Source organism: Botrytis porri, assembly GCF_014898465.1.
Source record: "Botrytis porri strain MUCL 3234 chromosome Unknown BPOR_001, whole genome shotgun sequence".
NCBI classification, from domain to species: domain Eukaryota; kingdom Fungi; phylum Ascomycota; class Leotiomycetes; order Helotiales; family Sclerotiniaceae; genus Botrytis; species Botrytis porri.
This window is the reverse complement of record NW_024066075.1, coordinates 1,677,608-1,689,731: the sequence shown is the minus strand read 5'-3', so window position 1 is coordinate 1,689,731 and position 12,124 is coordinate 1,677,608. Positions and strand designations below refer to the sequence as shown.

The 12,124-nt window shown below is 43.4% G+C and overlaps 4 protein-coding genes across 4 annotated transcripts; 1 reads left to right on the top strand and 3 right to left on the bottom strand.

Annotated features, from left to right (window-relative positions):
- Window positions 1–724: 724 nt before the first annotated feature.
- Window positions 725–1,702, top strand: EAF01_000465 (uncharacterized protein; the record flags this gene model as incomplete). The annotated part of the gene is made up of 2 exons (XM_038908715.1): window positions 725–1,240; window positions 1,396–1,702. The coding sequence occupies exons 1-2, from the start codon at window positions 876–878 to the stop codon at window positions 1,700–1,702; spliced, it is 672 nt and encodes a 223-aa protein (XP_038775621.1). The 5' UTR covers window positions 725–875.
- A 200-nt stretch (window positions 1,703–1,902) lies between these two features.
- On the bottom strand, window positions 1,903–4,333 carry EAF01_000464 (uncharacterized protein; the record flags this gene model as incomplete). The annotated part of the gene is made up of 3 exons (XM_038908714.1): window positions 1,903–3,735; window positions 3,791–3,941; window positions 4,164–4,333. The coding sequence occupies 3 exons, from the start codon at window positions 4,331–4,333 to the stop codon at window positions 1,903–1,905; spliced, it is 2,154 nt and encodes a 717-aa protein (XP_038775620.1).
- Window positions 4,334–5,636: 1,303 nt separating this feature from the next.
- Window positions 5,637–7,041, bottom strand: EAF01_000463 (uncharacterized protein; the record flags this gene model as incomplete). The annotated part of the gene is made up of 3 exons (XM_038908713.1): window positions 5,637–6,538; window positions 6,609–6,747; window positions 6,877–7,041. 3 exons carry the CDS (start codon window positions 7,039–7,041, stop codon window positions 5,637–5,639), a joined length of 1,206 nt encoding a protein of 401 aa, XP_038775619.1.
- A 1,568-nt stretch (window positions 7,042–8,609) lies between these two features.
- Window positions 8,610–11,453, bottom strand: EAF01_000462 (uncharacterized protein; the record flags this gene model as incomplete). The annotated part of the gene is made up of 2 exons (XM_038908712.1): window positions 8,610–9,003; window positions 9,061–11,453. The coding sequence occupies 2 exons, from the start codon at window positions 11,451–11,453 to the stop codon at window positions 8,610–8,612; spliced, it is 2,787 nt and encodes a 928-aa protein (XP_038775618.1).
- Between the last annotated feature and the right edge of the window lie 671 nt (window positions 11,454–12,124).

The window sequence follows — 12,124 nt, the reverse complement described above, 5'->3', positions numbered from 1 at the left end:
TTCTCTGTTGTCCTATTGATCCCATTGTATCCCATCAGGTAGGAGCAGTGGGATCCAGTGGGAGTCCCTAATCCCGTGACTTCCTGATCATGTGATGCGGTATGTTGGATACCGTCGTAACATAATCCCTATAATTTTAAAGGTATTCTTTTAAGTATTTATTTATAGGAAATTTTCTTTTTTTTTCTAAATCCTTCAAAATAAATATATTGTAATTTATAATAAAATTTTATAGTTTATTTTTAATAATTTTTATTAAAAAGTTATTAAAGATTTTATAAAAGTTTCAAATTTATATGTGATTCTTATATAAATTTAAGAATCGATATTTTAAAGCTTTAGATCTCAATACAGGAAATTCCTAAAAATCTGAAATTTTCAAGATAAGCTAAAAATGATATAAATTATATATATATAAATTTTCAATGAATTCTATCTATAAATAAGAAAATTAAAAATTCCATTTTTGATGTAAAAAGTGGCCCAAAAGGGGGGTGGCCCGAAAGTAGGGTACCCGACTTATCTCGTGAATTGTTTACTTACTAGTAAACTCTAAAAAGAGATCTCTGTTTAAGTTAAGCTAAAAACGTATTTAGAATTTAGAAGTATATTTATAAGGATTTTTTATACTTCAATTTATATAGGTTATTCAAAGGATTCAAATTGGTCTTGATATAAATGGAAAATAATGAAACATTGTTTTATTAGATGTTTATCCATGGAGTTGATGGAGGTATTTAATATCGCATACTCTTCACAACCCACCGCACCCACCCACGCACAAGGCTGAGAAACCACCACATTTTCCCACCCACCTACACCTCAGCCTTCTCTCTCCCCTGCAAAATGCCCCTCCTCCCCTCCTCCAAAAAACCATGTCCCGGCTCCTCACCTTCCTGAAAACCTCTCCCATCCCTCTCCCCTCAATTCTCAACTCCTCATCCCTCTTCAAAAATAAAGCCAAAAACTCCCGCAAATTCTCCACCTCTCCCACATCCACAACCTCCCGCATCCCCCCCTTCCTCAAAGAATTCACCTACTGGTCCCTCATCATCGCCTCCTGGATCCCCGCCTCCATTTTCTTCCAAGACCACATCGCTGAGCTGCATATCATCAATGGCGCATCCATGTATCCCTTTCTGAATACGGGGTATAATGAGAGTTTGACGCGCGATGTGTGTTTAGTGGATAAGAGGAGGAAGGGGAGGGATTTGGAGAGGGGGATGCTTGTTTCTTTTAGGTGGGTTTTACATTTCCTGTTCTGCTTGTCCTATTTTGATTCTGCGGCTTGCAATTTCGCATTCTTCATTTCCCCATCCAGATGCAAGATGCAAGATTCAAAATATGAAATATGAAATACAAAGCTCAAGCTAATCCTCCTTCCCCCCCAAATAGATCCCCCTATCACCCCGAAACCCTAGCAATAAAACGCATCATCGCGCTCCCTGGTGACCGCGTCTACACGCACGCTCCCTATCCCTACCCGTATGCCGATATACCTGCGGGCCACGTCTGGGTCGAGGGCGACAATGCCGATGCGAGGAAAACGTTAGATAGTAATCACTATGGACCGATTGCGATAAATTTGATTACTGGAAAATTGACGCATGTGCTTTGGCCTTGGGGGAGTAGGGGGAGAGTTAGGTGGGAGCAGTGGAAGGGGAAGACGAGGGTGGTGAAGGGGTGGAATGGTGGGGCGTGATGTACTATGGAGATGTGATGGAGAATGTTGATGGTAGTTGGATGATTGGTCTGGTGTTCTTCCAATGGGTCTTGTGGTGCTAGGGACTCTTGATGTGCATCACCGATTGAAGGATGGATAAAGTATGAAAGTTGGTTCTAATTGACTTCTAATACTATCTAAGTCGGACCGAGTAATTGTCAATCTAGGAAACCATCTATCTATTCATTCTTCTTTGCCTCCTCTACCTCAGGTTTCTTATCCGCAGCAACTCCCATAGCACTTAACGCCTTTTCGATCTTTCTATACGCAAACGAGAAGCCTGGGTAAAGGAATGGTCTCAGATCATATCGATTGTCATCGGGTGAATATTGCTCAGCATGATAACTCGGTGTAAGGGTAGTCATCTTATGACGATTAATAGAATAACACCAAAAGAACCATCTGGTCTTTTCATAAATCTCTCTCGGGGAAAGAACATGACCCCATTCATGTAGAAGTTTGGTCCACATTCCATAAGGTCCTAATTTATCAACTTTGCGAAGACGACCGTAGATTGATAGCTCGTTGTAGCTCATACCCATATCAGCCTCATCACTCTGTACGTAGTCCTCGGTGATAGGTTCGAGTTCAGCAGTTGGTGGAGCGTCGATAAAGTCTTGGAGGAGCGGCATTTCAAATTCTGTACTGGCCCAAAGAATAAATCTTTTCAAATCCGTTTTGGAAATGGCGCCAATGGGATTGATATCTGCACTACTGCAATCGTATTTTGTGAAGTAACCTCTGAGTGATTCGTCAACATTTGCAGATCCTAGAACTAACAACGATCCGGGCTTTGTTCTTCCACGAACAGTAGGTAAGAGTTGGGCAAAGAGATAAGCTAAGACCATGCGAAGTCTAGCTTGGATGTTTTGCAATGCCAAGTTCGATGCCGGCGTGCCTCCATACATTTTATATTTAGGCGTGTAACTGGTAACGGTTGTAAATAATGTGGTGACTGCTGAGACAACAGTGTCAATATTGAAATCAAGATGGTAACTACCAATCTTTCCACCTAAATCCTTGGCGCGACCTCGTGTCTCTGCCGAGGAATTTTGAGATCCCATATAAGCAGTATGGAAGATGCGATTGGCAATATCCTGTGAGCTGGATGGACGCCATTTGCTATCTTCCTCTTCCCCAACGATTCTGAGCAGATCTTCAACAACTTGCGGATTGTCGCCTTTCTTAATTGCTGCATAGACGATTCGACACATTGAATGAACTATGACTGAAGTAGCACAACTATCGATTCCTCCAGAGAGTGGCACAAAATATCCCGCTTGACGAGATCGACGAAGATAATCCCATAAGAAACAAGCTGGACCAAGCGCAATCTCTTCCTCAGGAACGTGATATTTGATTGGAATTTCCTTAGTAGGTCGCACCAAAGGGTTCACGTCCTCAGCATCGCTCGAAAGGCTCATACCGGCTTCGATTCTTTCGTATGCTGCGGTTTCCCTCGATTGCATAGCACGGGATCTGAAGGTTCTATATGCCCTCACCTCTTCTAGATCAACAGTGGCAGTCACCACTTCTACATCGTATAAAGAAAATTGACTTGCTTGAGCGACAACTTTACCGTTGACAACAATCATGGCGGACCCATCATAGTAAAGACGATCTCCATCGCAGCCCTGCTGATTGGCATACAAATAGATGCCTCCAGCCTTCAAAGTAGCTTCCTTGATAAGTTCAAGACGAATGTTTAGCTTTCGAAGCTCATGATGACTACCACTGCTGTTGGTGAAGATCTCAACACCATCCAATGACATATTTATATGTGGTGCCCTTGGCGTGAATAACTCCTCGCAAGTCTCAGCACCAAAGCACGAATCATACGTGCTGATAACAGCATCTCCAATTGGGACTTTATGCTGACCCGTTACTTTCGTGATTAGTCTTGGCAAATAGTACTGCTCGACAATTCTCTCTCCTTTCCATGGTGTGAACCATCTCTGCTCACGATAATTCCCATCAGAAGCCAAGGAGAGCTTAGGACGAATGAGTAATATCTATTCCTTCATTAGTTTAGCTCATCGTCAAGAAGATATCTAACGGCTCCCTGACCCTGGAGTTATAAACAATAATTCTACAATTATAGTTCACATTTTTGTGGCGAACTGGCATTCCTATATCAAGTAGAATTTCCTGACATTCCTCATGAGAAATGATTTGCGCTAGAGATTCCCACGAATGCAATTCTGTATCTGATTCCAGACTACTTTGAATTAGCTCAAATTCAATTCTTCAAAAGCTGTTTCAAAAGTCCAGATGGCAAGCTCGATAACCAGAAAGTTTCGAATTCTGAATTCAATTTGAGCTTTGAAATCATTCAAACATCCAAATCTCCAAACCTCCAAATCCTAACCCACGCTACCCACCCCATCCCTTCCCCTTCCTCCTCAAAACTTCTTTCCCAACACCAAAACAAAACACTCACAAATGATCCTGACATCCATACCCCGTAACCTCCAATTCCGGGCCCACCCTCAACGACGCTCCCGCCTTCTTCGCGCGCCGAATACTCTCAACAATGCGCTTTTGATTGCCGTCGAAATCCAGCGCCCACTGATTAAGATTGCACGTTGCGAGGGTTGCGAGATGACCCATCGTCTCGAGTTTTCTGCGAAAATAAAATAAAATAAAATGGGGTGATGTGGTTGTTGTGTTAGAATATAATGCTGGTAATATATCACAAAGTATGTAGATATATAATGGGATGCGGTTTTTGATATAATCTAGCGTGTGCATTGACCCTCGAGACGCTCGGTCACATGATCCTCAAAGTGTCTGCGTAGACACTAGACTATATCGGCGCTATCATGTGATTAACCTTATCCAATGGGCTTTCGATCATCAAATGGCGTTTTTTTGGGAACAAATAGTGACAGAATTCAACTTTTGATACCTAGGGACAGATTGCTAGTTTTAAGTCCATATCGCATATGTACTGGGCAGTATAAGGTCTAACTATTAAATAACAAGTGGAGTGTACATCGTAGTCCTCCTTTGTGAACGGGCGAGAGATATCAAGTATCTCGGTATCATTCTTGAGATATATAATACTATAAGCTAAATGTATCATCTTATATTATTTCCACTCCTCTCTTTTTATATTCTCATCTTCATATCTTCTTCTCTCACATCATCTCCATTTCACAATCTAGAATTCACAAATTATCTACCGAACTGCTCAACTACTCAAATCAACTCCCTCATCCGCACACATACAAACGCCTCATCCTCATTATTGCCTACCTAGATAAACATACATAAGCGAGTCTCACACTCCAACTTTCTATTCTGAAATTCGATTACAACTTCAACTTTCGAGTTTTGATTTCGAATCCAATATATACATAATCTCATTCTACACTATACTGCACTACGCTATATATACTCAGGAACTTATATCCGCAATCCACAATCCACTATCCACTTCCCTCAACTATTCATTCAATCATCCATCCATCCATACATTCATTCATTTATTGATAACAATTTCCAACACAACCTATCTCATCTCATCTCATTCCATATCACACCCAACCACACCGCACCATACCCCATCGTCCGACTCCATCTCATCTCATCCAGCATTCGTTAACTTTCATAAAAACAAGCTCGTACAACCTATAAGCACATCGCATCCCATCGCATCCAATTCTAACCCGTCGTATCACATCCCACCATCTACCCATCCATACACCCTCCCAAAACCAACGAAAAGTCAACTATCCCATCCCATCCCATCACACAAAGGAGAAAAGAAAAGAACCAAAGAACCCAAAGAACCCTCAAACCAAACCAATCCGCAAAAATCCCATCCCATCCCACAACCAGAAAAGAAAATACTCCAAGCACCATAACCCACCCAAAGAAAAGATCCAAGTAAAAGGTACGAACCCCACATCTAAGGACCCAGAATATCCCTCACAATACACAAAATCCCATTGTCAGGACAAACCTTCTCCCTCACCAACCCCTTAGTCACCGGTCCCGTCGGTCCGCCCACATATTTCCAGAAGCCAAAGAATTTGCTCTGTCTCTTATCATCTTCTGGATACTGAGCATCTCCCCACTTTCCCAAATACTCCATAGCCTGAACTGGACTACCCTCACTTGCTTTTGAAAATTCCTTGGTCGTAGCATCGTATGTGTAGAAATACGATGAGAGAACTGGATCCCAAATTGTTCCTCTCGATGTATAATCTTGAAGTAATCCAGCTGGCAAATTTAAATCCGGGATTGTGTGATCATGAGTTCCCGAAATCGCATAATTAGCATGACTTCCTCTCGCCGAATAAGCAATTGGTCTCTTTCCACTCTTTTCAACCACCGAATACTTGAAAGCTTGTCCGTTTGCATGTTGCGAGTACCAGACCGTTTGAGGAGTACCGTTTACGAAACGAATCATGTTATGTTCCCAATCTCCAATATGATTACCTAACTCTTGACCAAGTACTGTGTTTCCTTGATTGTAGGCATAGAAATACATATAGAAGACATCGACCAAACCATCTCCATGATCGGTGAGAATTACGGAACAGGAGATGGCATCTTGTGTGCGACCGGTTGTGGAAGAAGGGACGACTCCGGTTAAGTAGGCAGGGGAGGTGGTGATATCGACTGTGGATGTTAAATAGACCTCTGTGCCCCAATTGTTTAGTTGATCAATCGTCTCGAGATTGAGAGGAGATGGAAGGGTGTCCTCGGGTATCAACGAACGGTTGACATAAGGTTTAGTATTGAGTACTTGAGCGTATATGTCCGAGGGAAAATACATTTCTGATTGATCTAACCAGACGAGTGGTGCTAATAAACCAGCATGTTAGTGGTTTCTGTGATGATATGAATGTTTGATATTTTGAATGCATTTTCTTACCATATTCAAATACATATGAAGGCAGAGTAGTATTGGGTAACGCAGCTGCATTACCAAATCTGAACATTGCCAGCCCTAAGCATGTCAACATATGCTGCTGTTGGTATAACATTGTAACTAATAGAGCAATTGCTATAAGCTTTGTAGACACAAGTTAGCTGCTTGAGTTCAACTTCAATTTTGATCCTGATGTTGAACTTGACCCCACCAAATGGGTAAGGGCCGAGGAAAGTTAGGAGGGGGAAGTCCGTCACAAGAGCTAACATACCTCCAACCATATCGCAGCCCCAGGCAGCCTTTTCCTCGTAACAAATCTGGACCATCCACAAAGCCATTGGGCAGCCAAAGCATCAGCGTCTACAACCTCAGCATCTATGCCACCAGCGAGGCCCTTCTCCTCGTCCACTCTCTCAGTCGATTTCTTCACGGCCATAATGTCCGTGGCTGATCCCAAGAAACAATCTCTAATTTAGACTCCAAGAATCCTACGTCCCACCTTGTATAGTATAGTATTCAACCGTTCCGTAAAATAAAACGTTCGAATCCCAACAAGCACGCCAACCTCGATGCGCAGCGTAAGCGCGCAGAATCAAATTCGACCTCAATCAACTATTTCGGATCCCAAGTTCTCGGCCAACCACACTATTCTTCGCAAGACCAATTCAGATCCTCTCGCAATGCAATTTCTCACAATAAATATAATATATAATCTTCGAAATCCAGTTCGTCCGCGTAAAAGTGTCGATTTCTTCTCTTGCCCCTTACTTGTCTTAACTCTTCGAATCAAAAAATACGCAACTTTCCCAAGTCCCGCGCTTCCTCTTTAAATACCAACACCCGTCGCACCAAATAGGTATCGTGCCTACAAGTACCGTGAAGAAGGAGATCATGCAGAGCCCGCTCGTGCACGTTTAATCATCTACCTACTCAATGACTGAGTCATGCATTCACTGCGTCCGTCAAGAGTACCTTCCAACTGAGTCAAGTACCGAACCGCAGGGCGGAAAAACGGTCAAGGTCGGTCTGTTGGTAGGAAAGCTTACAGAAGGAGGGTTATACACAAGGGAATCTGTTCGTGTATATTCGAGTCATCTGTAACAGTAGAAAGAGAGCATACAACCATAGTTTTGTTCGTGGCCACTAGCAAGGAGTACCCGACACACGCAGTAGATGGGAATCTGCCAAAACTGGTGGCTGATAAGTGGCTGATAAAGGTTTCAATGCAATCAACTTCCCCAATTGGTCCCAGCTTTCTTACATCATCTTACACCAAGACCACCCGGGCAACCTTGGAAGCATTCATTTGCATTTCTTCGGCAGTTTACACTCCGCAAAACGCCACATGGGGATCGGACTGTGAGCCGATTGGTTCACTTTTCTATTTATACTTTGGTCATTCACCCATCAATAACCCCAGCCACATTAACCGATTCACAACCCATGGTTCCTTGAATTGACATCTGACAAGGAACTTTGATAATGTCTCTTGATCCCCCCTTCCATCATACGCTCCCGAATAGTCATTTTTAAGTTTCGCAGGTTTCAGACTTTATATCGTGTAAGCATCACAAGCGATATCTAATGATTCCGTGAATATGAAAAAAAGAACAATAGCTTATAAAGCAACTAGATAAGTGGGTAAACGAATGATATACGCCATCCATGCCTTTCCCCTAATCCTTATTCCATCCCACTCCGGAGTCTCCCAAGTAAGTAGGTAAGTCTTAAAATACCTATCCATCCATAAATTCCTTGCCGTCCCTTGGCTTCTCAGCCTACTTTAATCCTATACACCCATACAAAAGAGACGTTCATCTTTCTTCATCCATACACCTCTTACACCTACTGTCAACGCAGCAGCGAGCCAACAGATGCGGTGATGTTCAGGATTACCTAGTACATAAATTACTTCCTTGTGCTTGACTCCGTTCCACTTCCCACCCACCCCACCTCTCTCATCATTAAATTGTAGTATTCATCCCCTCAGCCCCCAGGACCTGATCACCGATTCCTGTCTTCCTCCCCTCTTCTAGGACTTCTACTGCTCGATTGAGACACTAGACTCCCGCTTAATAAATTCATAGGACTATCAGCCACCATACTCCTCCAACTTTCTCCTCGTCTATTAGGTCTGCCAGCGCGAGTTGGTGTTGGAGGAGAAATTCCCCGTTCTAGATCCTCTTCAATCTCATCTTCTAGGTTGCGGGGAATGGGCAGTGCAGACGAGGAAGCAGTATTTACAGTCTCTGCTGCTTGAGCTTGAATATCCTCATCACTGTCATCATCATGATACGCCTCATAACGTGGGGAAGAAGGCGATCCTCGAGCGAGGGAACGAACAACATCGCCTTTACAGATAGGACATGTCCGGCGGCGAGTTGTTAACCAGGGCGTTCTAGAAAAAAACTGTCAATAAAGTGTAAACGATGAGAATAAACAAAAGGGCACGTACATGCAATCCACGTGAAATTCATGGCCACAAGGTAAACTCATGACTTGACTGACACCATCTACGTACTCCTCTAAACAAACCACACACTCTATTTGCTTGCCCATATATTTCTTCCATTGACTAGGCGACCCAACGTTCTTCTCATGCTCGTTAGGCTGAGGTGCTGTGAGTAGTGGTACTTGTAATGGATTTGAATTGACTCGAGCAATATCTCCAGGCTCTGGAATCCCTGTTGTGGTCCGTGATCTCGGACGAGGTCTACCTGGTGTTGTATGTGATAGAAGTGGGGTGGATGCCGATGAACTAGTTGGGGATGGCACCGTTGGAGATCGACTACCAGGCGTATTAATGGTTTGGTAAGTTCTGACAGGTAATCTTTCGACAACCGATTTCGGTGCTCTCCAACGACGTCGCCTTATTCTGGATCTTAGGAGTAGTAATGCGTAGACCACAGTCAAAGTGACAAGTGGACTAACAACTAATACTAACAGAGTATCAAGGAATGGACTGGCTCCACTGGTAGGTGTTAATGTAACCCAAAGACCATCTTCCTCATCCTCTCCGTTGTCGTCATATTCGTTCTCATCATCAATATCAACACTTTCTGTACTGCTTGATCCTGACGCGAGGAACTCAAAGTCCTCTTCATCATCACCAAAAATAGTTGTCAGAATACCCTTTGTCTTGCTACCAGAAGAGCTTGACTTTTCAGTAGTCTCCTTGGCCTTGGTCTTATCCACTTCCGACGCAAGTTTAGGTGCATATTCTCCACTGCCAGGAGTGATGCTTCCTCCTCGCAGTTTAGGCGCCACTTCAGTCTCTTCTTGTGTGACACCACCCGAATTCTTTTTTCCTGCCTTTGTCGGCTGTGGCGATTGATTCTTTGCTTTATCTGCATCAGACTTCCCGCCTGTCTTTGCGGTACCTGTTTTCGAGTTCTTTTCGGAATCCTTGCTATCAGATGACCCTACCAAATCTGGATCACGCCAATCCTGAACACCAATCACAAAATCATCACCTGATGTAGGCTTATTTCCACCTTTGCTAGTTTGCTGTGATTTCTTTTCAGCATCCGCCTTTTCTTGACCCGTGAGTTTGGCGGTTGATATTTTCTTCGTGCCAGCATTATCGTCATCTTTCCAATCGTCAACAAGAACCCAATCAAGTTGACCGCTGCTCGGTGGCCGACTACTATTCTTGACAGAACTTCGTCCACCAGTTCCATAGAACAACGATTTGAACCATCCTGGCTCCTGCGTTTCGATTGTTGTGGTTTCGCCTTTCACTTTTATAGACTCCTTCTTAGTCGCCTTCTTCAAATTTGTTCGACCTGCCTTCGTAGCTTTTGGTGTCGCTGTAGTAGCTGTAAACGTGGGCTGAGATTCCTTCGTCTTCTTCTTTTTGGTAGCTTTCTTTGCCTTGTCATTCTTTTGGACTTTCAATGTCGCCTTGCCACTTTCATCCAGTGCATCTTCCATAAAGGTGCCGGGACCTATGAGTGAAGAGAGTAGATGAGCCGTGGTACGCGATGTAAAGATAGCTGGTATGGTGACATTTGATGTATCACCTCGAGCATACATCTGAATTAGTGGACCGCCACTTTTGTCATCACCAACAATCAAGGCGATTCCACCCCTACGTTGTACCCATTTCACTTTTTCCAGAAATCCGCAGCCTCCACGACTCAATAGTACAACCTTGCCAGCTATTTCCGCACCTTCCTGTATAGATTGAATATCTGCATGATTTGCCTTGAGATCTTTAGGTTGTTTGTCCGTAAGTTTTGATACTGCGGATCTAGAAAGAGGATGGTGAAGGTAATCATCGGTGCCATCATCAGCCGAAGGCTCTCCTACATTATGCTTGCCTTTTGAAAAACTGCTCGACGTGCTATCAATGAAAGTTTCATCGTCATCATTTGCCCTTTTGTTTGTTTTCGATTTACTTGCAGTCGTCGCAGATTTATCGTCTCCAGATTTGGCTCCTTCTGCCGCGCCAGACTTTGCAAAATTATCAACCCAACCCGGCACATCACTACATCCTAATTCGCCTTCAGCCCCGGAGGCAACAGGACCTTGTCGTATGCTATCGTCCCCGAATCCACTTCCTATCCATAACTGACCCTTTAATCCTTCGTCGGGAAGTAAAGGTCCAAAGGCAGCAGGCCTTGCAAGGAAAGCAGTTGTGTTATCGTTCGTAAGAGTTATAATCGCATTGGGAGGGAAGAGCGAGAACGGAGCTCGGAAGGAGAATAACGATTGTATTCCGGTTTTTGGAGTAGTTGTAGTAGCAGATACATTTTGCGGTGAATGAGAGGACCGCAGAGATAAAACTGTGAGAAAGAAAGTAGTGAGGAGAAAAGCAGCAATTATCACGATTCTTGGAGGTCGCATGATGGGTATCGCTATTTTTTGAATTTCAAAAGCTTAAATAACTCGAAAGCGCCGACATACAACTCCTTCAGCTCTTCAGCTGGATCTTGGACGAGCCTGATCGCATCCGACTTGATCGAAAGGGACCTTTGTAAAATACTTTTGCGGGCAAAATACAAACAAAACAAAAGACTTGCTGGTAAGGGGGCAAAACAAAGTTGGAGGTGGTGAAAGTTGTCGTGGGTTGAGATACGAGCAGCGGAATTGAGCCACAAGGGTAGGCGAGCGGGATGAATCAGTTGTTTGTGACGATCACGCATTTTTAGTTCACACAGGGAGGGGGTCTGTGGCTCAGGTATCCACGAGTATTTATTATACAGTACGACAGACTAGGCAACAAAGAGAGAGAGGGGGTGGACCGTGAATATTAGAGGTACGAGCTAATTTACCTATTTCCCTATTGAATCATATAACTCAACCAATTTTGATCTAACAAGTTATTATTATAGGTTCAATATACCATTCATCAATATATACTTACTTAGGCATATATTATATATATGGTATGTTTTACCCCCTCTGCCCCTCACGCAGCTATTGCTTACTATGCTACTCTACGACTACTACTCGATAACTTCTACTCTACTCTACGACTGCTACTCGACAACTTCTACTCTGCCCACGTTTCCTAC